Source organism: Monodelphis domestica, chromosome 7 (genome assembly GCF_027887165.1).
Source record: "Monodelphis domestica isolate mMonDom1 chromosome 7, mMonDom1.pri, whole genome shotgun sequence".
Taxonomy (NCBI): domain Eukaryota; kingdom Metazoa; phylum Chordata; class Mammalia; order Didelphimorphia; family Didelphidae; genus Monodelphis; species Monodelphis domestica.
This window is the reverse complement of record NC_077233.1, coordinates 272783915-272807955: the sequence shown is the minus strand read 5'-3', so window position 1 is coordinate 272807955 and position 24041 is coordinate 272783915. Positions and strand designations below refer to the sequence as shown.

At 36.0% G+C, this 24041-nt stretch overlaps 1 protein-coding gene across 3 annotated transcripts in view; it reads left to right on the top strand.

Moving 5' to 3' along the window:
* ERCC6L2 (ERCC excision repair 6 like 2) overlaps positions 1–24041 on the top strand; it is a 174392-nt gene that overhangs the window by 16170 nt on the left and 134181 nt on the right. For all 3 annotated transcript variants that reach the window (XM_056806770.1, XM_016423780.2, XM_007497932.3), the window contains one exon: positions 3378–3500. In XM_056806770.1, coding sequence (XP_056662748.1) covers positions 3378–3500 — 123 coding nt within the window. The remainder of the gene's footprint in view (positions 1–3377; positions 3501–24041) is intronic.

Sequence of the window (24041 nt, the reverse complement as noted above, 5' to 3'; positions counted from 1 at the left end):
CTCCTGGAAGGCTAGAGCAATATGGAGGGTCTTTGCCGCTGTGACCAGGCTGCCCACTCTGCGCTCCCTCTCCAGCTCCTTCCCCACCACCTGTGTTCGATGCTCTTAGCCTGGCATAGCCCTGCCTGCACCCTCCAAACCAGAGCCTTTGCCTGCCCAGAGATTCCTGCTGCCACTGGAGGCTCAGAGCTCTAGGTCTTGGGGGAGGGGTCCTGGGACCTTCTTTCTGCATTCCCCTTAAACCCGAGTGTTCTCGAATTCTGGCTTTTGTGGGGGGGTACCTTTTGAATTGAGTCCAGCAGGAGGGTTCCTTGGCTCTGTCTTGTTGTTAGGTTTGATTTTCAGTCCCCTAGGAGCATTAAGTTTGTAATTGGTAAGGAAGGGTATTTAGAGGTCTGAACTTTTGTTGCTTCTATGCCACCATCTTGATTCTGCCTCCTGCAATTGTGTTTTGGAAATGATCTTGTACTCTAAACTAGTGTTGCCCCTGGCTCCCACATATTTGGTCAAGGATATCAGATATTTCCTTGCTAGGATGTTTTCTGATTTCTTTCTGCTTCCTCATTATAATAATTAGTTAAGTTTCTTCAAGAAATATCTTTACTTTTATTTATTTACATTTTTTAGTAGTTTGTTTAAATGAGCTAGGTTCAGTAGTAGCAAACAGTATTCTTTCCTTATCTTGATCTTTTGCAAAATGGATCCTTTTCTCATCTTTTCCCTTTTAATTTAGGGTATTGATTTTGATCTTTACTTTAAGCAGTGAGTGATCTCATTGCATGTAGACATTTGATTTTGAAATTACTACTTTATTGCAAAATTTTATGACATACTTGTAGTAAAAAAAAGTCTTGTAGTATGAAACAGCTAGATGAAAAACAAGAGGATAAAGGTTCTTCTAGTCTCTCTTTTACTATATTGGGGTTAGGGGTGGACACTTTTCCACCAAGTGCCTAAAGATTATATATTAAAGTTCAATTGCTGTTCTACTTTGGTGGAACCATCTTGTTCCTTTGCTGGGAACTCCTGATATTCATGAAATCATAGGTCCAGACCTAAAAATTAAAATATTAAAATATGATAAGGACTATGCCTGAGAACGTCATTATTTTTTGCTGTCATGAGAAGAAAGCCTGCTCAGCTCAGAACAACAGGTTGTATTTATGAGAAAGCAAGCAAGTAGATTAATTCCTTGAGACCTAGGACAGCCAACTAGATAAGACTAAGTAATGTCCTTGAGGGTAAGCTTGGGGTATCATTCAATTTTTTTTTATTTTATTTTATTTTTTTTTAATTTTATAGTATTTTATTTGATCATTTCCATGCATTTTTCATTAAAGACAAAGATCATTTTCTTTTCCTCCCTCCCACCCCCCGTGGCCGACCTGTGATTCCACTGGTATCATATGTGTTCTTGACTTGAACCCATTGCCATGTTGTTAGTATTTGCATCAGAGTGTTCGCTCAGAGTCTTTCCTCTGTCATGTCCCCTCAGCCATTGTAGTCAGGCAGTTGCTTTTCCTTGGTGTTTCTATTCCCTCAGTTTGTCCTCTGCTTTTGGATAGTGTTTTTTTCTCCTTGATCCCTGCAGATTGTGCAGGGATATTACACCACCACTAATGGAGAAGTCCATTACGTTCGATGATACCACAGTGTGTTTGTCTCTGTGTACAATGTTCTCCTGGTTCTGCTCCTCTCGCTCTGCATCACTTCCTGGAGGTTGTTCCAGTTCACATGGAAATCCTCCACTTTATTATTCCTTTGAGCACAATAGTATTCCATCACCAACATATACCACAATTTGTTCAGCCATTCCCCAATTGATGGGCATCCCCTCGTTTTCCAATTTTTGGCCACCACAAAGAGCGCAGCTATGAATATTTTTGTACAAGTCTTTTTGTCCATTATCTCTTTGGGGTACAAACCCAGCAGTGCTATGGCTGGATCAAAGGGTAGACATTCTTTTATCGCCCTTTGTGCATAGTTCCAAATTGCCCTCCAGAATGGCTGGATCAGTTCACAACTCCACCAGCAATGAATTAATGTCCCTACTTTGCCACATCCCCTCCAGCATTCATTACTTTCCATAACTGTCATGTTAGCCAATCTGCTAGGTGTGAGGTGGGTATCATTCAATTTTTATCATTTCTCTCTCACTCCAAATCTAGCTTTTTGTTGAGTTCCTTCCCTAGGTAATAGGTGTACCATCAGTTAGGCAGTAATGGGTGGGGGAAGTGAGGTGAGGGCCTTTATTCAATTTGGAGAAATGAGTTTAGGCCAGGGAGAAATAGGTAGTAGGATGCTCTGAGCTTTCCAAATTGGAATTTGGTATTAATTTCCCCTTGCACAAGGTAGGAATGATATTGTTATTATAGTCTTATAGTGCAGTGATAGTTCACCTTTTAGAGACAGTGCCAGACCCCTCCACCATCCCACTCCACAAACTGAGTACTGTGCCAGCGTGCTCCCCCAAGACCTACTTCTGCACCCAACTCCCCAGTGTGCCCTCCCCCCCTTACCCCAGACAGGGGAGGGAAGAAGCACTCCCACTGGGCTGCTGGGCAGAAGGGTGGGTGAAGTGAGGAATGTCCTTAGGTATATGAAGAGGGAGAGGGGAACAGTTCCGCCCCAAAATCCTCTGGCTTTCTAGTAATGAACTCTGGCAGGTAACTACAGGCATGCTCATTCTGTGTGACCTTTTTGGCACCTGTGCCATAGGTTCACCATCACTGTTGTAGTGTATATTGTAGTGGTTCCCAGACTTCTTGACCTCAGTTAATCTTTGCATTTAAACAAAAATTATTGAGAACCTTAGCTAAAAACCTTTTGTATATATGGATTATAGTGATTGATATTTACCATATTAGGAATTAAATGTCTCATTATTATGAAAATAATTTTGGCTTTCCCTTTAAAACAGTTTCTGGGGTCCTTGGACCACACTTTAAGATCTATTGGTCTAGGGTATTCTGGATAACTACTACATATGATACTTTTCTCCCTGCCCCCTTCCCTTTCCTCTCCCTCTCCTTTCCTTTTCCTTCTAATAATGTTTGAAGTAGGAAGCAATATCCTTACAAATCACCTTTTGGCACATAACATGATTTGTTAGTTCGACATTGATCTGTAGTAAAACCTCCAAAAGTTGTATAAGTTGATACTTTAGTTGATAGATTAGATGGTTCCTAGAATAAATCAATGGGAATTTAAAGCCAATACTTTATTTTTTTTTAAATTATGGATTCAAGATGGAAAACTTCTAATTGTTTTGTGCAACTGAATTTGTCTTAAATTTTGTTAAGTGTTTTAAAGGTTTTGGGGATTTAGATCACTGGTTGATGCATTTTGTTTAAATTTTGCAAATATTCCTTTCCTAGGTAATTGCATTTTTGGCTGCAGTACTGCGTAAAAAGGGTACACGCAAGGACATTGAAAATAATATGCCGGAATTTTTGTTAAAGAATAAGAAAAAGGAATCTTCCATTTCTGCTCCAAAGAAGGTAGTATACAGAAATCTTTAACTCATTGATAGGTTGCCTTGTAAAATAGTCACATAAGTTTTAATATTTACAAACACTTGGATTAGTTTGAAAATGATATTTTAAGGAAAGAACCAAAAATGTTTGTTTTATGGATTTTATGAATTATTAAATATGACAATTTCAAAGCAGACTATATTTAAAGGAGTAATGTTATTTTTTAAAATATGAATGTACTAGGCTAGTATCGACTATTATATGTATGTTATTAGAATATAACTTTATATAAATTCATCACCTCTGAAAGAATATTTGAATATTTCAGCAGTGTATCAGTGTATTTGTGAATGAAAAGAGAATGGTTATACTTTCTTTGTACTATTATTCATCATTCTGAAGTATTTAAAAATGTTCTTATTTCCAAATATATTTCTCTTCTATCTACTCTATAGCCCGCTATCTTTTGTAACAAAGTATTAAAAGAAAAAGTGAAAGGCAGTTCAACAAAAATAGCCAATTCACCTATTTAGTTTGATATTCTATGCAGTGTTTCACATTCATAGCTGCAAAGAAAGGGGAGAGATTATTTTCTCATCTTACTCCTGGATTAAGTTTAGTTACCATAATTGTAGTATTCAGTTCTATTTTTTCTTCCCATTTACATTATTATAGTTATCATTTATATTATTTTTTTTCACTCCACATTAGTTCATATAAATCTTACTATGATTTTTTGAAATTCTTCATATTGATTCTTGCTTATGGTACAGTGATGGTGTACCATTAATTTGTGTACCACAGTTGGTTTTATTATTTTCATGACAGATTATAGATATATTGTTCATATTGATGATTTTGTGTTATTAAAACTGAGTCAATAAACTATACGTAGTAAATAATAGCAAATGCTAATGCAGAGAACATAGAAAAAGCTATGAGGACATCTATTTTAGCCTCAGAATTGTTGTTGCCTTATAACACTTTAGATTACAGGTACTGCATTTAAGGACATTATTATCAATGGAGGGCATATAGGAAGGTAACCATAATGGTGAACAATCTTGAAATCATGCCATAAGAGGATTGGTTTATGAAACTGGAGATGTTTATAAGTCTGGAGAAGAGACTTTGTCAAGGAGTCATAATAATTCTCTTCAAATATTTGAAAGAGTGATATGTGGAAGAAAGTTTACTAGGTGTCTTGTTCTTTTCTTAATTGGCAAGCATTTCACAGATATTTCATTTTCTATTTGCAACAATTGTAATAGAAGCTATTATTGTCATCTTATATTAACACATATGTTAACAATAAGTAATAGCCCTTATCTATTATTATGTTAATGCCCTCCAATAACTGTTGTTATCCTCATCTTATAGGTGAGAAAATTTGAGGCAGTAGGAGATTAAGTAATTTACCAGTGGACACATAGCTAAAAAGTGTCTGAAGCTGAGTTTGAACTTAGGTTTTCCTGACTCCAGGCCAGCTACTTACCTCAAGGAAAAATAAAAGGAGAAGAATGGGTGGGGTAGGAGAAGGAACTGGTTAAAAAATAGAACAGTAGATTAGATAAGGAATTACTTTGAGAAGAATTCCCTATGATAAAATTGTTGAGAAAATTGGAAAGTACTCTGTCAGAATTAAACTTAGAGGAATATTTTAAATATTATATCTTAATAAGGTAAAAATAGATTTGTGAACTAAACCAAACATTAAAAAGCATATCATAATGATATTAAAAAACTTTTATACAAATAAAATCAACCATACTAAGATAAAAAGGGTAATTTTTAAAAGTGCTTACTGATGAAAGGTTAAGATTCAGATACTCAAAGAGGAAAAAGAAGGATATACCATAAGAGCGTAACAGAGTGAACAAATATACCAAAATATTTGGCAAAAAATGTTTACATCAGATAGCTCTGATGTAGTTATGGATACACATACATATAAACACACATTTTAAATATACATATTCATATGCATGTACATATATGTTATTAGTTTAGGGTGTAAAGATAATTTTAGCATTGTGACTTAAATCTAAATTTAAATGGTTGCCAGGGAAAATCCCAAATAATAAAATACTCAAGTCAGCTGGAAATTTTATGGTGATTTAATTGATAATGGAGGAGATTAAGGAGAAGGAAGAAAGAAAAGGAGTAAGATTTTCTCCTGCTGGCTAGTACCAGGCGGGAAGATTAGAAGATTTAGAAAGTAAGGTTTTGGAGTATGAAGGAGGAAGGAGTCAGCGTAAACTCCAAAAGGGGCTCAGCCATGATGCCCGAACCTGAATCAGCTCAAGGGCAAAGTCACCGACAAACCCAGACAAATAACTGCCACCACTCCAAGATGTTAGTATGCCTAGCATGCTGCCAGCCAGTCACCTCCCCAGGGAAAGAGGGTGAAGTGAGCCAGTGATGTGCCTTATATAGACGGTTTTATGTCATTTTCCTGTGTCTCATCTGTACCAGTCATAGCTTAGCTTGACTTAGGATAGCCCAGGGGTCTGTCTGCTTTTTCTGCACATGTCTGTTGAAGGCCATTTTCCTCAGATACTCCTTGAGTTTGGTGCAGACTTTCCTAATCTTGTTAAACTAAGGAGGGTGGAGAAATGTAGAGTTCCCAAGACCTGATTCTGTTAGTTCAAGTATCTCTATTGTTATTGATCAGGAAATAGCTAAATCAGATCTTCTAAAGTACGGTCTGATTAGGGTGGAATAGTTTTAAAATTCACAAGAGAAAAGAAGTAGAGGAGCTGGCTTGAGAAAGAATTGGAGTTTGAAGCAGATCTGAGAGAGCATGACACTTTCAAATGTTGAGAGTTATGACCATTTTTCTGTGTCAGTTGCTCTCTCTGAGAGTGGAAGTTGGTCTCTGGCAGTTGTCAGTCACACACATAGACTCTATCTCAGGGCTGGAGCAGGTAACATATTTGCCTCTCCCTCTGTCTGAGGGAAAGACCTGAAGAAGCTTAGAGTTTTCTTTTTTCCAACTTGGGAAAGACTATTGACTATCTATTTCTGTCTTCATAAATTGATTTATATCTGAGAACACCAAGTAAAGATCTGGTCTTTGGTTTGGACTCTGAGTCTGTTAAGGCTCAGAGTCCTAATGTGATTCTTGTTGAGATTCAACCAGCTAGCCTTTGTTATTTTATAACTGGAAGGCAAAGTTAAGAATTATAAGGATAATAGTGGGAGTTTTATTTAGAATAGTATAAATTTGGGTTAATCAGATCAGGGAGGATTAGTGTAGCTTGCTGAGCCAGGGAGTTTATTTGGGTGGACTTAGAATCCCTTAGAATTAGAAACTTTTTTTGTCCTTCTATATTTCAATAAATGTTTTATTTTTTATAATGAGTCTCTTTAGCGTCCTTGTGCCTGGCCCTGAAGGGAAGTTCACATTTGAGCTTCACTTCACTTTATCACTGAATATACTTTTGATTACATATAAGATATTTTTGATTACATAAATCAAAAGTATCTGAACAGTTTTGAACCTGTATTAGCATAGTTTTCCCATCTATTTTTATAACTTGCCAGTATTATTTTTATAATGTACATATAGAACTAACACATATAAGGCCAAAAAATATTCCCTGATGAGCAAGTTGTTAAATAAAAGATATGAATGAGTATTTCTTAAAAGAATTGGAACTGTGAACTGTTTAACTATTTTGGAGAGCAATTTGGAATTATACTTCCAAATTCATAAAACTATATATACCTTTCAACCCAGCAATACTGCCATTACGTTTATTTCCTAAGCTGATCAGGGAAAAAGGAAAAGAACTTGTATGTTCTAAAATATTTATAACAGGTGTCTTTGTGGTGACAAAAAACTGGAAATAGAAGGGATGCCTGTCAGTTGAGGAATGACTAAACAAGTTGTGACATAAGATTGTGTTGGAATAATATTGTGCTGTACTACTGGGATAAACTTCACTTAATGAAATAAACAGGTCATAGTTTTATGTATACATGTATCTTTTTGTCAAAAGATGTCTTCTCTAATGGAAGGAGTTGCCTGTGTATTTTAATGTAACAAACACACAAATTTAAATTAAGAAATAAAAAGAGTTGTAAACTGTTAACAACCATATGAGAGATTGCTACTGATTACTAACAATAAGAAGAATGCAAGTCAAAACAGTTTTTGACTTTCACCTCAGACTGAGGAAATTGGAAAAGATGACAAAAGAGGAATGGTCAGTGTCAAAGAAAACCAAAGGAAATATTGGCACACACACACATTCTTCTTGTAGCTGTGAATTGGTTCAACTCTTTTAGAAAATAGTTTAGAATTATGTAAAGAAAATGTCCAAAGAATCCATACCCTTTGAGTCAGAGATCCAGAGAGATATATACCAGATTACTTATAGCAACACTTTCCATTATTGCAAAGAATTGGAAATAAAATTTAAAAAATTGATTGGGAAATGACTCAACAAATATACGTGAATTTCATGGAATATTGCCGTACTACTAAGAACTGTGAATATAAAGAATACAGAGAAATATTTAAATTTCTGCAAAGTGAAGTAAACAGAACCAGAAAGGCAATATGTACAATGACTACAATATGTAAGATTTGAGAAGAGACCTTAATTGGATCCTGGAGTCTGATGGAGAGACTAGCCTGGGATAGGGAAGAGTCAGCTGAGAATTCTGGGAAAGAGAACTGACAACTGAGAGAATTCTGAGCAATGGACTTAATTTCCAGCCTTGGAAGGATACTGTGAGGAGCTTTTCCTGAGGGTCAGAGAAATATATGAAACCAGAAGGACAAAGAACCTGATTTCCACCTTGTTACATATCTGTGTCCAGCTAGAAAATCCTCCACAACCTCTTTTCACTGGTTTCCTGCCACTCAAGACTGACAAGGAGGCAGTTGGACTCTTTGGCTAGAGCCCAACTACCCTCTCCTTTGGGCTCTCCCCATTTTACCCTCCCTTGGATAGATCACAGTAATTTTAGGTTAAGTTAGGGTTCTATAAAGGAATAAGAGACTAGGTGTTGGGGGAAAGGTTTGAAGCACAGAGCCTATAGCCAAAGACTTTTGATTCCCAACCACTGCAGGATATACCTACTAGGGCTTCCTATCCCAACATCCTGCTCCCTGATCTTTCCTACCCTTCCTTCCCCATCTCTCAAAATAAATTCCAGTACATGTCAGTTTAAGTTTGGTTGGAGTTTTCTTGTGAAGTTAGAGGTTGAGGGTGGTAGGAACAGGATCAAAGGTGAAATCTTGTTTCATCTGAGAAGCAAAGATCCAGCTTGTCACTGTGTTCTTGGGGAAGGGGTCAAAACCAAAACCCTTACCCTTGAAAGGACTGTCTGGGATCCAACTGTCTGGGATCCAACACCTCCCCCAGCAGTTGACAAGGATACAGTTTGTGGAGTATCCTTGGGCAGAGAGGTAAACAGATTCCTTCTGTCTTTCCTTAAATAAACCACAGCTCTCAGGTCAGCAAAACTTGAGGAAAGGAGAGACATAGCCATTTTCCACAGATCTTCAGTTTTCCCCATATCCCTTTTCCTCCACATCCCTTTTCAACCTCTCACTGGAGAAACACATCTATCCAGTAGGGCAGTGGTTCTCAACCTTTCTAATGCCGTGACCCTGCAATACAGTACCTCATGTTGCGGTGACCCCAAACCAAAAAATTATTTTGGTGGCTACTTTAAAACTGTAATTTTGCTACAGTTATTATTCGGAATATAAATACATGATATGCATTATGTATTCTCATTGCTAAAAATCAAACATAATTTAAACATAGTGATTAATCACAAAAACAATATTTAATTATATGTTGCAAAATATTAATCCAGCAGGAGCCAGCCTGAGCGCTGGGGTGGGAGGTAAACCATGCCTGGGGAGGGGGTCCGCAGATACTGCCTTCTTCCTGTCGTCTCCCTCCAGCTCAAGCCAAGGCTTCACTTTGCTGGGATTACTTGGCTCCTTTATCCACTCCAGGAGTTATCTGCTCCAGGACTTGTTCTTGACCCCTTCGGAGCCAGTGCCCGTGTGCTCTCTCTGGGTCTCTGTTTGAATCCAGTCTCCAGGCAACAGGATATATCCATCACCCCTCATAGGGGGAAGGCTGCTGATAGGTAACTAATATTAGTACAATGTGCGGACAGCAGGGTCCCCGTTCTTTCCGAGATCTTGCTGTAAATTAGCGCGATTTCTCAGCGGCTAAAGCCAACAGAAATATGTATTTTCCGATGGCTTTAGGCAACCCCTGTGTTTTGGTCGTTCGACCCCCGCTAGGGTCTGACCCACAGGTTGAGAACTGCTGCAGTAGGGTAAAACCCTTTACCCCTCTCCATTAGTAAGAAAGGAGAGTATCCCTTCATTTTTTTCCTCTTTTTACAAATAACAAAAAGTAGAACAGCAACAACAAACCAATTAAAACAAAATGCTCTATAATTATAATAGGCAAGATTAGCCCTCATAAAAAATATAAAAATTCATATCTCTTCCATTTTTGCAAAGGCATGGTAATAGGGATGTCAAATACTATATGTGGTATTAGTTGATATATTAGTTTTTTTTTCTGAACTATTTTATTCCTTTTTTAAATCTTATGCTAAAGGATTTGGCTTTCTGTATTAAGAGTGAGATATACTAGGAAATTATGATGTAAAAACAAATTATATCAGTAAATATTTTAAATGATGTGTTCACCTCTGAAACATTTAGAAATAAGAAATTCATGAACATTTAAGAATCAATTTTAATTTAGCAAAAAAATTAGATCACACATTTATGCAACAGGTATAATTATAAAGACATTCTGAAAAATTAACTTTGGAACTCCTTATTACCAAAATTGTTCTTGTGATAAATTGAACATTATAAGTTAAGGAATGGTGGTTTGGAGTATGTGTGTGTAAGATATGATACATTTCTATGCACATTTGAGAACTTTTCAATGTGAATAAATTATCTGAGAATGTGTGAAATACATTTAAATTTATTTAAAGATCCTCATTAGTGTCTTAAATGTCAGTCCTTTAAGGATTTCAAGCATATTTTTCGGTAATAAAGTAGAGGAAGACTGGTTTAACACTATTGAAGGAAGGCAAATAATATATGTTGGAATGTAAGTCATGATTGAAAATAAACCTTTAAAAATTTTTGTTTAAAATTTTTGTTAATTGAAGATTCTAAATAGAACACCCTGTGTTCTTAATGGCAGAACATAAGTTGCTAGTTATGCATTACCCTCCCTGAAATGAGAAAATTAACATAATTGCCTATTTTAAGTTTGTTGATGTAATAAAAGTGAATATGAACAAGAGTACAATATTGTAAGTTTCCCAGAGGCAGAAAGTAAGTAAGCAAGATTTTAATCAGTAATCTAGACTTTTATCTCCTAAAGATAACTTTCTGACTTTCCAAAGCTTAACTTAATGATTCCAAGACAAACCCAGTACAGTCACTGCCCTATTTCTTTCCTACCTCTGCACATTTAACCATTTTGGTACTTTCATGTTATGTCCTCTTTTCCCCCATTCTGTTTATCCCAGATATTACTCTTTTATACCGGGGTGTATGGGATGCTCAGGGAGGAGTAGTATCTCTGGTATGGAAGGCTTATCATGCCCTCCTAGGGCATCTCTCTAACCTCTGACCCTCACCTGATACCCAGCTCTCACTTGTGGCTCCTAGTAGCTGCTAGCATGCGGCAGAGGCCACACCCCGGGCAACGGCTTCGGCAGGCCGGCTAAACCTTGTGAGGGTAGCCATCGGGTCGTAGACCCCTGGTGAACTAAGGCTTTGCTCACCTAGCATGTGAAGACTGCCTCAGCCGAACAGACGGAATAAACCAATAAGAAGGTTGTGATAAGGAAATCACTTTAAAAGACTGATATATATTAATTTAAGGTCGCCAAGGAATTCAGTTATGTAATTCCTAAATGAAAACTCAAGTCAGCAGTCAACCTTTTATGGAGTTTTTAATTACAAACAGGAGGAAGAAAGGTATGAGAGAGAGAGAGAGAGAGAGAGAGAGAGAGAGAGAGAGAGAGAGAGAGAGAGAGAGAGGGAGAGAAGGGAATGGGGCTTAAATACCCCCTCTGTTTAGGCTGGGCCAAAAGGCCCAAGCCCTTAGATAGCTGAGACAAAGAAAAGAGATCAGTCCCTATCACTCACATGACCAAAATGGAGAAACAGTCTCAGGGGCCTCCACCTCCAGCCTCCTTCAGAGCAAGCCCTCCTCTCAGAGAAACCTCCTCAGAGCAAAACCTCCTCCAACGCCCCCCCCCCCCCCCCCCAGTCCTCAGACCCCGCTATCTTAAAGGAAACCATCTAAGTTCCCTCCCCTTAGTTCTCACATATACCAATCACTGTCCATGTCTTCCCTGTGCCAATGGTGGCTCTAGCTTAACCCAGGACCGCCCAGAGGTCTGCCCCTTTGCACATGTCTGTTGAAGGTCATATTCTCAAATAATTAAATCTTGATCCTTGCTGCAGCCCTTCTTAAATCCTTTTACTCTGAGTAGGGTAGAGATTGTAGTTTGAAGACCTGGTTCTGTCATTCCAAGTATCTCTAGTGTATCAATTCTAAAATCAATCATGACTCAAAGAAATTCCTGTTCTATGCTTAAGCATAGGTCAAAGCTCTTTCCATTGTTTAGCAAAAGGTTTATGTCCTAAAGTAGTCTTAGGTAGGGAGGAGAAGGACCCTCCCATGCCAAGGGTTTTCACATTCCAATAGAGTTCTTACTATCAGTAGGAAATGTTTTCCAAGTATGAAATTTCCCAATGGTGAAATTTCCAACATTCATAAGTCTAAGAAATTTTAAGGTTTACAGTCTCCCCTGATGATCATTGGGAGACTAGTCTCCCCATTGATCATTTAACATAATCATTTTGTAGTTCTAAATGCACTTCTAACTATAGATATACACAATATTCAATTTTCTAAGAGAATTAGAATAGTGAGAGAGGAAATAGAAAAAGAAAAGAAAGCAAAACCAATGTTTTGCTAGGCGCATTGACAGAAAGCCAAATTAGGGGCAGTCCCTTTTGGCATAAATGTGTACAATTACAATAAATGTTCAATCAAAAGTTCAGTCCAATCAATCATTTCCAAAGTTCATTCTTGATCTTCTTGATGAAGTGTAGGTTTTCGGCATCTTTCTGCAACAGTTCATTCTCTGGATATAAAAGTTTCAAGCTTCTTTCTTGAAGATCTTTTCTTGAACAGAATCAAAATCTTTGATTTTTTTTATAACAGTAAAATCTTAAACAAAATTCAAAATTCTTGGATTTTTATAAAAACACAATCTCAAACAAAAAAAAATTCAAAAATAAAAAAATTCTTAGATTTTAAATTAAAAAACAATCCCCCCTGAAGTAAGTATTAAAAAAAAATCAAGTTTAGCTCAGAATGCAATGTTCAGTTATGGGGGTGTATGTGTCAATTATCAAAAGAATAGAAAAATCATCAAAAACATAAGAAAAATTCAAAATAGGCCTTGTATAGGTCCAGTTTAAAGTAATTTCTATCCCACAAGTATGTAGGACAGAATGCAGTATATTTCACTTAGCCATTTGTAGCCAAGACTACAGGAAGTTGCTATAATATAAGAAGAAAAGAATTAGAATTCTATTTTGATGGGGAGATGTCATTCCTTCGTCTGATTTTTTTTTTCCTTCAGGGATATAGGGAGCCAGCATGATAGTCAAGATTTGTACTTGTTTGAGTACTTCGTAAAGAATGTAGATACAAGGAAGTCCTATGACTTAAACATAAGTTAAGCGTTGCAACCTCGAATCTCACTTTAATATTTCTTGTGTGCTCTATTGGCACTATTCAGGTTTAGTCTGTGCTCCTTGTTTTTATCCCTTTTCCTGGAATCAGACACAAACATTAATCACAGTCCTATAATATTTTATCAATAAATGGCAGGTTCCCATAGTTTAAAGCTTTTAGGCATATATTGATATTATAGCAAGAGTATATATATTAACTTGTATTACTGCAGGAAAAAAATAATATTAATTATGTGTACCTTCAGTACAAAAAAATGAGAAAGAAATCCTCAACTGATAACTTCCAGAAATGTAATAGCTAAATTCAGAACCAGCAAGCCAAGGGAAAAATACTTCAAGCAGCCATAAAGAAACTATTCAAATACTATGGGGCAACAATCAGGATCACTCAGAACCTAGCAGCTTCTACATTAATCATAAGACATGGGATATGATATTCAAATAGTCAAAAGATTTCAAGAGTCACCTATCTGGCAGAACTGAGTGTATTTTTTCAGGGGAAAAAATGATCATTCAATAAGATTTCTAAGCATTCCTGAAGAATAAATCAAACCTAAACAAAAAATCTGAAGGCCAAATACGAGACACAAGAGAAGCCCAGAAAGGTGAAAAAGAAAGAGAAAATTTCAGGATCTCATTAAGGTAAAAGTGTTTATATGTCTACATGGAAAGAGGATTTCTATAATTCTCAAAAATTACTCTCAGTAGTGTTTAAAAAAAATAAAAGAAAGAAAAAGAAAGGATGAGATGTATACTCCACAGGGAGGCTTGGACCCTGAGGTATGGAGCGAGAGGGAAAGAGAGGAGACCCCCCCTCTACAAAACAGGATTCAGGGGAGACAGCAGCTGTAACGCGTTGCCTCAGAGAGAGGAGAGGGGGTTTGAAGATTTTCCCCCTTCTGCCCTCCCTCTTTAGCTAAAGCTGCTCTCCCCAATTCGCTTTTGTCCCTCATGTCCCCTTCCACTACTTGAGACCAAAAGGTCTCCCCTTGATTCGCTCACTCACACTCAGCTTGGCGAACATATAACTTTTAATGTCAACTCAATCAGGTAATACAAAAGGAATAACAGGCAGGGAAGAATGGGGAAAGTAAAGTGGGGAAAGGGGGTCCCTGTCTTTACCTAAACCCTTTCCCTCCCTCCTTGAGTTTGGGGGGAACTCAGGCCTTGGCAGCCTGAGTCCCCTGAGAGAAAGTCAGGTTGACTCACCCCTGGGCAATAGAAAATGAGGTAAAGTCTACTCAGTTTCTCTTCAGAAAGTCCCTTCAATTTGGAAGTGTTGGGGGGAAAGATTTCCAGTCACCATCAGAAAAAATGGGTAACCCTCAGGAGAAAGTCTTTTTCTACCTTCTCTCTTTGAAGTCTCCAGATGGAGAGACCCTTCCTGCTCTCCTCATCAGAATCTTCTCTCCTCCAGAATTCCCTCCTGGGGCCCCTCCCCCATTGAGGTGATCAATTTCACATACTCTTCAGTCTGGCACTTTTTCTCTAGTGCCAGCCTCTATCACAAATCCTCCATTTCCTGTTGTTTGCATGTTGCCACCCTGGCCCACGCCAGTTACTTATCTTCTATGTCTATTCTAATCTATCTATGCTACTTATTGTTTCCATCTAACTTCCCCCCTCCCAAAATAATGAATCTTATCCTAATCTGTCTATTTGCTAATCTGAATTTCTATCTCATGCTAAGACTGAATTGTGGGAAGAGGGTTAGGATTATGTACCAACAAAAATTTTTACAACATAACAATTTCTTAATACAAAAGTCATTCCTATTGCAATCAATATAAAATATAAATCTTAAGTAAAATCAAACTATCCTATGCCTTATATAATGCTAATTCCAATGTAACAATTCATAACATTTATAGGTGTGTATATATATATATATATGTCTGCAATTTTTACACATTTACATATTTCAATGCTATTTATATGCATATATACATATATATTTTCTGGTACTAGAGATCTATTTAAATTGGTTAATTTTCATGGATATTGTAATATTTATTGATCAAGGAAATAGGATTGGAAAAAATTTGGGATAATGGGAGGTTTGTATAGGGTAATGAGGAGTTAAGGGAATAGAGGGTATATAGCTTGGTGAGGCAAGGGAGGGAGATGCCCCCTGCTGAGAGGAAACAGCAGGGGTCCAATGAGGTCTGTTTGTCTTTGAATGACTGAAACTGAAGTTCAGCTCCCTCTATGACCAGAAAAGATAGTCCACTTATCTGCAAATTTAAATAATATAAAGTTTAAAACCCAGTTGGAATTGGAGTTTTTCTCAGCTTGCGACCTGAGGCCAGGCCCCAGAGGCTGGTGGAGGGTCCTCCCACTCCAGTCCACTCTATATCAGTCCAGTTTTGTCTTTTAGAATCTTTGGGGTAGACAGAAAGCAAACAAGAACAGGTCTAACCTTCAGAAGCGACTGGGCCTGAATCTTCCAGCTGAACCAAGAAGAGCATGCCACTCAAGACTGGGCTGAACAAGCTCCACTCTCCTCCAACACCCGGAAGCCAGTACCACACTCAGCAGGAAGGAAGTGCTAGTCACAAGACCCCACTGCCACTTCCAGTTGGCCCCTTCTCCCACAAACTGTCAGTCTAGTTTCCTTTCCACAATATTTTAAGGAGGTTAATATAAATTTAAGTTCATCCATTAGAATAAGTTTAGTCAAATAGAAATTTAATTATAGATAGTTGAGAATAGTTTATAGAGGTTCACCTTGATGAACACGTAGAAAATTCATGAGAATTTAGCCTTGTGGGTTGATATCGAGATGTTAGAATTAGAGTAAGAAATTTCCTGTTTTATTCCTACTTCCTTTATTCTGTCCCTGCCCTTTCTAATAGATATAATTAAATAAGAGTTGCATTAAACTGTGCCTAGCATTTCAGCCACCACCTTCTGATAGGTTTATCCTGACAGCTTTAGGTTATCTATACAACCTGATCAGTACCAACGTGCTATCAATATTCAAAATCTAATACAAGATCACCTATTACCTGCAATATTACTAAACATTTATGAATCAAATGGTATAGCATCTAGATTTCTAAAGAAAAAAATTGAAGGAGTTCTGGAGGAAATGGAATTTAAAGACATAATAGTAGGGGTTCTCAACCTTCCCCTTTCAGAATTAGATAAATCAAACCAAAACATAAATAAGAAAGAAGTAAGAGAAGTAAATGAAATGTTAGAAAAATTAGAGTTAATAGATATCTGGAGAAAACTTACCAGGAATAAAAAGAAATATACCTTCTTCTCAGCAGCACATGGTACATATACAAAGATTAACCATATACTGGGGCTTAGAAATAGTGCAAAAAAATGCAGAAATTATAACTGCCCTAGTTTTTAGATCATAATGTGGTAAAAATTACAATGAATAAGGGTTCATGGAAATGCAAATTTAAAGTTAATTGGAAACTTAATAATCTAATTCTTCAAAGCAGTTGAGTCAAAGAAGAAATCATTGAGAGAATTACAGACTTCATTAAAGGAATAACAATGAGGTGACATCATATCTAAACTAATGGGATACAGCCAGAGCAGTACTCAGGGAAAATGTATATCCCTGAGTGTGCATACCAACAAACTAGAGAGGGAAGAGATTAATGATTTGGGCTTGCAACTTAAAAAAACAATTAAAATAAGAACACATTAAAAACCCCCAGATAAAAACTAAATTGGAAATCCTAACAATTAAAGGAGAAATGAATCAAATTGGAACTACTGACCCAATAAATAAGACTAGGAGCTGGTAGTTTGAAAAAACAAATAAAATAGATAACATACTAGTTAATCTAATTTAAAAAAAAGAAAGAAGAGTATCAAATTAACAGTACCACAGATGAAAGGGGTGGTCTCACATCTAATGAGGAGAAAATCAAGGTAATCATTAAGAGAACTACTTTACTCAATTATATGGTAATAAATACTATAATCTAGGTGAAATGGATGAATATTTACAAAAATATAAATTGCCTAGATTAAGAAAAGAGGAAATGGAATACTTAAATAATCATCTTGGAAAAAGAAATTGAAAAGCCATCAAGGAACTTCCTAAGAAAAAATCCACAGGGCCAGATGGATTTACAAGTGAATTCTATCAAACATTTAAAGAACAAATAATCCCAATACTTTATAAATCATTTGACAAAATAAGGGGAAAAAAGGGGTTTTACCAAATTCCTTTTATGAGAAATATGGTACAGATTCCAAGGCTAGGCAGACCAAAAGCAGAGAAAGAAAACTACAGACCAATCTCCTCAATGAATATAAATGCAAAATCTTTAATAGAATACTAGCAAAAAGACTCTAGCAAGTGATCATGAGGATTATTCACTATGATTAGGTGGGAGTTATTCCAGGAATACAAGAATGGCTTAATATTAGGAAAACCATCCACATAATTGACCATATCAATAAGCAAACCAACAAAAATCACATGATTATCTCAGTAGATGCAGAAAAAGCCTTTGACAAAAAACAACACCCATTCCTATTGAAAACACTAGGAAGTTTAGGAATAGAAAGACCACTCCTCAAAATAATAAACAGTATACATTTAAAACCATCAGCAAGTATCATCTGCAAAGGGACAAGTTAAAGGCCTTCCCAATAAGACCAAGAGTAAAGAAGGATGCCCATTATCACCTCTATTATTGAATATTGTTCTAGAAATGCTAGCAATAGCAATTAGAGAAGAAAAAGATATTGAAGGGATTAAAGTAGGTATGGAGGAAACTGAACTATCACTTTTTGCAGGTGAAAGGATGGTGTACTCCAAAGAACCCCAGAAAAATCAACTAAAAGGCTAGTGGAAATAATTAACAACTTTAGTATAGTTGCAGGTTACAAAATAAACACACAAATCATAAGCATTTCTATATATTTCCAACAAAACTCAGCAGCAGAGAAACTCCATTTAAAATCACTCTAGAAAATATAAAATATTTAGGACTCTTGTCTGCCAAGACAAATACAGGAACTATATGAACACAACTACAAAACACTTTTCACACAATTAAAACTAGATCTAAATAACTGGAAAAACATTAACTCTTCCTGGGTACAATGAGCTAATATAATAAAAATAACAATCCAACCCAAATTAATCTATCTATTTAGAGCCATACCTATCAAACTACCAAGAAACATTTTTAATGAATTAGAAAAATTATAACAAAAATTCATCTGGAAAAACAAAAGATCAAGAATATCAAGGGAAATAATGAAAAAAAAAGTGAAAGAGGGGGACCTAGCAGTACCAGATCTTAAACTGTACTATAAAGCAGTGGTCATCAAATGATATGATACTAGACAGAAGGGAAGATCAATGGAATAGACTAGGAGTAAATGACTTCAGTAAGCTAATGTTCCATAAATCCAGAGACCCCAGCTTTTAGAAGAAAAACTCACTATTTGAGAAAACTGCTGTGAAAGTTGGAAAACATTATTGGAAAAATTAGGTTCAGATCAACATCTTACACCCTATACCAAGATAAATTCAAAATGGGTAAATGACTTAAATATAAAGAATGAAATCATAAATAAATTAGGTGAACATAGATTAGTATACCTGTCAGATCTGTAGCAAAGGAAGGTATTTAAGACAAAGCAAGAGATAGAGAACCCTGCAAAATGTAAAATGAAAGACTTAGATGATATCAAATCGAAAAGGGCTTGTACAAACAAAATCAATACAACCAAAATTAGAAGGAAAGCAATAAACTGGGAAAACATTTTTATAACAAAACTCTGACAAAGGTTTAATTTCCCAAATATATATAAGAACTAAGTCAAATTTTCAAAAAAATCAAGCCATTCCACAATCGATGAATGGTCAAGGGACATGAATAGGCAGTTTTCATACAATGAAGTCAAAACTATCAATAAGTACATGAAAAAGTGTTCCAAATCTCTCATAATTAGAGAAAAGCAAATTAAAACAGCTCTGAAGTATCACCTTATACTGAACAGACTGGCCAATATGGTAGCAAAGGAAAGTGATAAATGGTGTAGAGAATGTGGCAAAATTGAGACAATAATACACTGCTGGTGGAGTTATGAATTGGTCCAATCATTCTGGAGGGCAATTTGGAATTATGCCCAAAAGGCTTTAAATTAATGCTTACCCTTTCACCCAGCCATACCACTGCTGGGTTTGTACCCTAAAGAGATAATAAGGAAAAATACTTGTACAAAAATATTTATAACCACACTCTTTGTGGTGGCCAAAAACTGGAAAATGGGGGAGTGTCCATTGATTGGGAAAATGCTTAAAAAATTGTGGTATATGTTGTTGTTGGAATATTGTGCTGAAAGGAATAAAGGACTAGAGGAATTCCATGTGAACTGGAACAACCTTCAGGAAGTGATACAGAGTGAAAGGAGCAGAACCAGAACATTGTACACAGAGACTCATACACTGTGGCATAATCAAATGTAATAGACTTTTCTATCAGCAACAATGCAATGACTCAGGACAATACAGAGGAACTTATGAAAAAGAATGCTATCCACATCCGGAGAAAGAACTGTGGAACTGAAAATACATTAGAAAAATATATAATAGATAATGTAGTGTGATAGGGTTGCAATTAGGGTTTTGATTTCAAAAGATCACTCTATTGCAAATATGAATAACATGGAAATAGGTTTTGAATAATGATACATGTATAACCCAGTAACCCAGTGGAACTGCTTTTCAGCTTTGGGAGGGGGGACGAAAGAGTGGGGGTAAGGGGGATCATGCATCATATAACCATGGAAAAATATTCTAAATAAAAAAAGGAGAAAAATGGCACACAGAAAAAGTTGCAACAGGTTGTATATTGCTGCGTAACAATATATGTTTCCCACATTCTCAAAACATTCTAAAAGGGAGGAAGAAACAAATTTCCATGGAAAATATTTTTAATTTGGGAAAATATTATTTAATTATTTAATTTAGAATCTTTTTTCATGGTTACATGATTCATGTTCTTTCCCTCTCCTCCCCTTATATCCCTTCTGTAGCCAATACGCAATTCCATTGGGTTTTACATGTGTCATTGATCAAGACCTATTTCTATATTATTGATAGTTGCACCAGGGTGAACATTTAGAGTCTATATCCCCAATCATATCCCCATCAACCCATGTGGTCAAGCAGTTGTTTTTCTTCTGTGTTTCTACTCCCACATTTCTTCCTCTGACTGTGGATAGTGTTCTTTCTCTTAAGTCCCTCAGAATTGTCCTGGATCAGTTGTCCCACAGTGTATCAGTCTCTGAGTATAATGTTCTCCTTTCTGCTCCTTTCACTCTGTATAACTTCCAGGAGGTTGTTCCAGTTCGCATGAAATTCCTCCAGTTCATTATTCCTTTTAGCACAATAGTATTCCAACAGATACCACAATTTGTTCAGCCTTCCTCCAATCAAAGGGCATCCCCTCATTTTCCAATTTTTTGCCACCACAAAGGGCATGAATATAAGTTGTTGTTTTTTTAGATTTGATGTTATCTTCATTTATTTATTTATAAAAATAATTGCACTTTAACTGTTTTGAGGTTTTTTTTTTTTTTGGAAAATTTTATTTAGTCAATTTAGAATATTTTTCCTTGGTTACAAGAATCATGTTCTTTTCCTCCCCTCCCTCCACCTCCTCCCATAGCTGATGCACAATTCCACTGAGTTTTACATGTGTCCTTGATCAAAACCTATTTCCATATTCTTGATGTTTGCACCAGGGTGATCATTTAGAGTCTATATCCCCAATCTTATCCCCATTGACCCATGTGATCAAGTGGTTGTTTTTCTTCTGTGTTTCTTTTCCCACAGTTCTTCCTTTGGATGTGAATAGTGCTCTTTCTCATAAATCCCCCTGAATAGCTCTGGATCATTGTATTGCTGATAGTAGAGAAGTCCATTACATTTGATTGTGCCACAGTGTATCAGTCTCTGTGTACAATGTTTTCCTGGTTCTGCTCCTCTCACTCTGCATCACTTTCTGGAGGTTATTCCAGTTCACATGCAATTCCTCCAATGCATTATTCCTTTGAGCACAATAGTATTCCATCACCATCAGATACCACAGTTTGTTCAGCCATTCCCCAATTGAAGGGCATCCCCATATTTTCCAATTTTTTTGCCACCACAGAGTGGATCTATGAATATTCTTGTACAAGTCTTTTTCCTTATTATCTCTTTGGATTTAGTATAAACCCAGCAGTGCTATGGCTCAATCAGAGGGCAGACAGACTTTTAGCACCCTTTGGACACAGTTTCAAATTGTCTTCCAGAATAGTTGGATCAGTTCCCAGCTCTACTAGCAATGCATTAATGTCCCAACTTAGCCACATCTCTCCAGCATTCATTACTTTCCTTTACTGGCCTGTTAGCCAATCTGTTAGGTGTGAGTTGGTATCTCAGAGTTGTTCTGATTTGCATTTCTCTAATTATAAGAGATTTAGAACACTTTTTCATGTGCTTATTGATAGTTTTGATTTCTTTATCTGAAAGTTGTCTATTCATGTCCCTTGCCCATTTATCAATTGGAGAATGACTTGATTTTTTTGTACAATTGATTTATCTCCTTATATATTTGAGTAATTAGACCTTTGTCAGACTTTTTTGTTATGAAGATTTTTCCCCTAATTTGTTGCTTCCTTGCTTCCCTTCTAATTTTGGTTGCATTGGTTTTGTTTGTACAAAACCTTTTTAATTTAATGTAATCAAAATTATTTATTTTACATTTTTAAATTTTTTCCTAACTCTTGCTTGTTTTTTTTTTTTCCTTTTCCCGACGATCTGACAAGTATACTATTCTTTCTTTACCTTGTTTGCTTATAGTTTCCTTCTTTATATTCAGGTCATTCACCCATTCTGAGTTTGTCTTGGGTGTATGGTGTGAGATATTGATCTAAACCTAATCTCTCTCATACTGTTTTTCAATTTTCCCAGCAGTTTTTGGTCAAATGGTAGATTTTTTTGTCCCAGAAGCTGGAATCTTTGTGTTTATCATAGACTGTCTTGCTGAGGTCACTTATCCCAAGTCTATTCCACTGATCCTTCCTTCTGTCTCTTAGCCAGTACCAAATTGTTTTGATGACCACTGCTTTATAGTACAGTTTAAGATCTGGTAATGCTACGCCCTCCTCCTTTACATTTTTTTTCATCATTTCCCTTGATATTCTTGATCTTTTGTTGTTCCAAATGAACTTTGTTATAGTTTTTTTCTAATTCAGTAAAAAAATTTCTTCGTAGTTTGATAGGTATGGCACTGAATGAGTAAATTAATTTGGGTAGGGTTGTAATTTTTATTATGTTAGCTCATCCTACACATGCACAATTAATGTTTTTCTAGTTGTTTTGATCTAGTTTTAAAATTGTGTGGAAAGTGTTTTGTAGTTTTGTTCATAGAATTCTTGTGTTTGTCTTGGCAGATAGATTCCTAAATATTTCATTATGTCTAGGGTGATTTTAAATGGAATTTCTCTTTCTAATTCTTGCTGCTGAGATGTGTTGGAAATATGTAGGAATGCTGATGATTTGAGTTTTTTTTTTTATATCCTGCAACTTTGCTAAAGTTGTTGATTATTTCGACTGGCTTTTTAGTTGATTCTCTAGGATTCTTTAAGTAGACCATCACATCATCTGCAAAGAGTGATAGCTTAGTCTCCTCATTGCCTATTTTAATACCTTCTATTTCTTTTTCTTCTCTAATTGCTACTGCTAGTGTTTCTAGTACATTGTTAAATAATAGAGGTGATAGTGGGCATCCTTGTTTCACTCCTGATCTTATTAATGCATCTAGTTTATCCCCATTTCAGATTATGTTTGCTGATGGTTTTAAATATATATTGTTTATTATTTTTAGGAAAGGCCCTTCTATTCCTATGCTTTCTAGTGTTGTATTTTGTCAAAGACTTTTTCTATACTATTGAGATAATCATGTGTTTTTGTTGGTTTGCTTATCGATATGGCCAATTATGTGTATGGTTTTCCCTATATTGAACCATCCTTGAATTCCTGGTATAAATCCCACTTGATCATTAGAAATAACTCATGTGATCACTTGCTGGAGTGTTTTTGGCTAGTATTCTATTTGAGATTTTTGCATCAGAGTTCATTAAGGAGATTTGCCTGTAGTTTTCTTTCTCTGTTTTTGATCTGCCTGGCTTTGGGATCAAGTACAAAGCTTGTATCATAAAAGGATTTTGGTAGAACTTCTTTGCTTATTTTGTCAAATAGTTTATGTTGTTTTGGAATTAGTTGTTTCTTAAATGTTTGATAGAATTCACTTGTGAATCCATCTGGTCCTGAAGACTTTTTCTTAGGGAGTTCTGTGATGGCTTGTTCAATTTCTTTTTCTGATATGGGATTATTCAGGTAGTCTATTTCTTCTGTAGTTAATCTAGGCAATTTATATTTTTGTAAATATTCATCCATATCATCTAGATTGCCATATTTATTGCCATATAATTGTTTTTAATGATTGCCTTAATTTCCTCTTCATTAGAGATGAGGTCTCCCTTTTCATCTTTGATACTGTTAATTTGGTTTTCTTCTTTCCTTTGTCTTTTATTTATTTTTTCAAAGTACTAGCTTGGAAAGGTTTTTGTTGAAATGGTCTCTAAGTGAAATTGAGGAAAGTGTTGCAAAACAGCCAAAATTTAATGAAGAAAATGATGATAATTAAGTAAAGTAAAAAAAATAGCAATTAAGTTTAGCAATAAAGTTACATATCATATGTAATGTGTAAGGTCAGTTTTGCATTTAAATG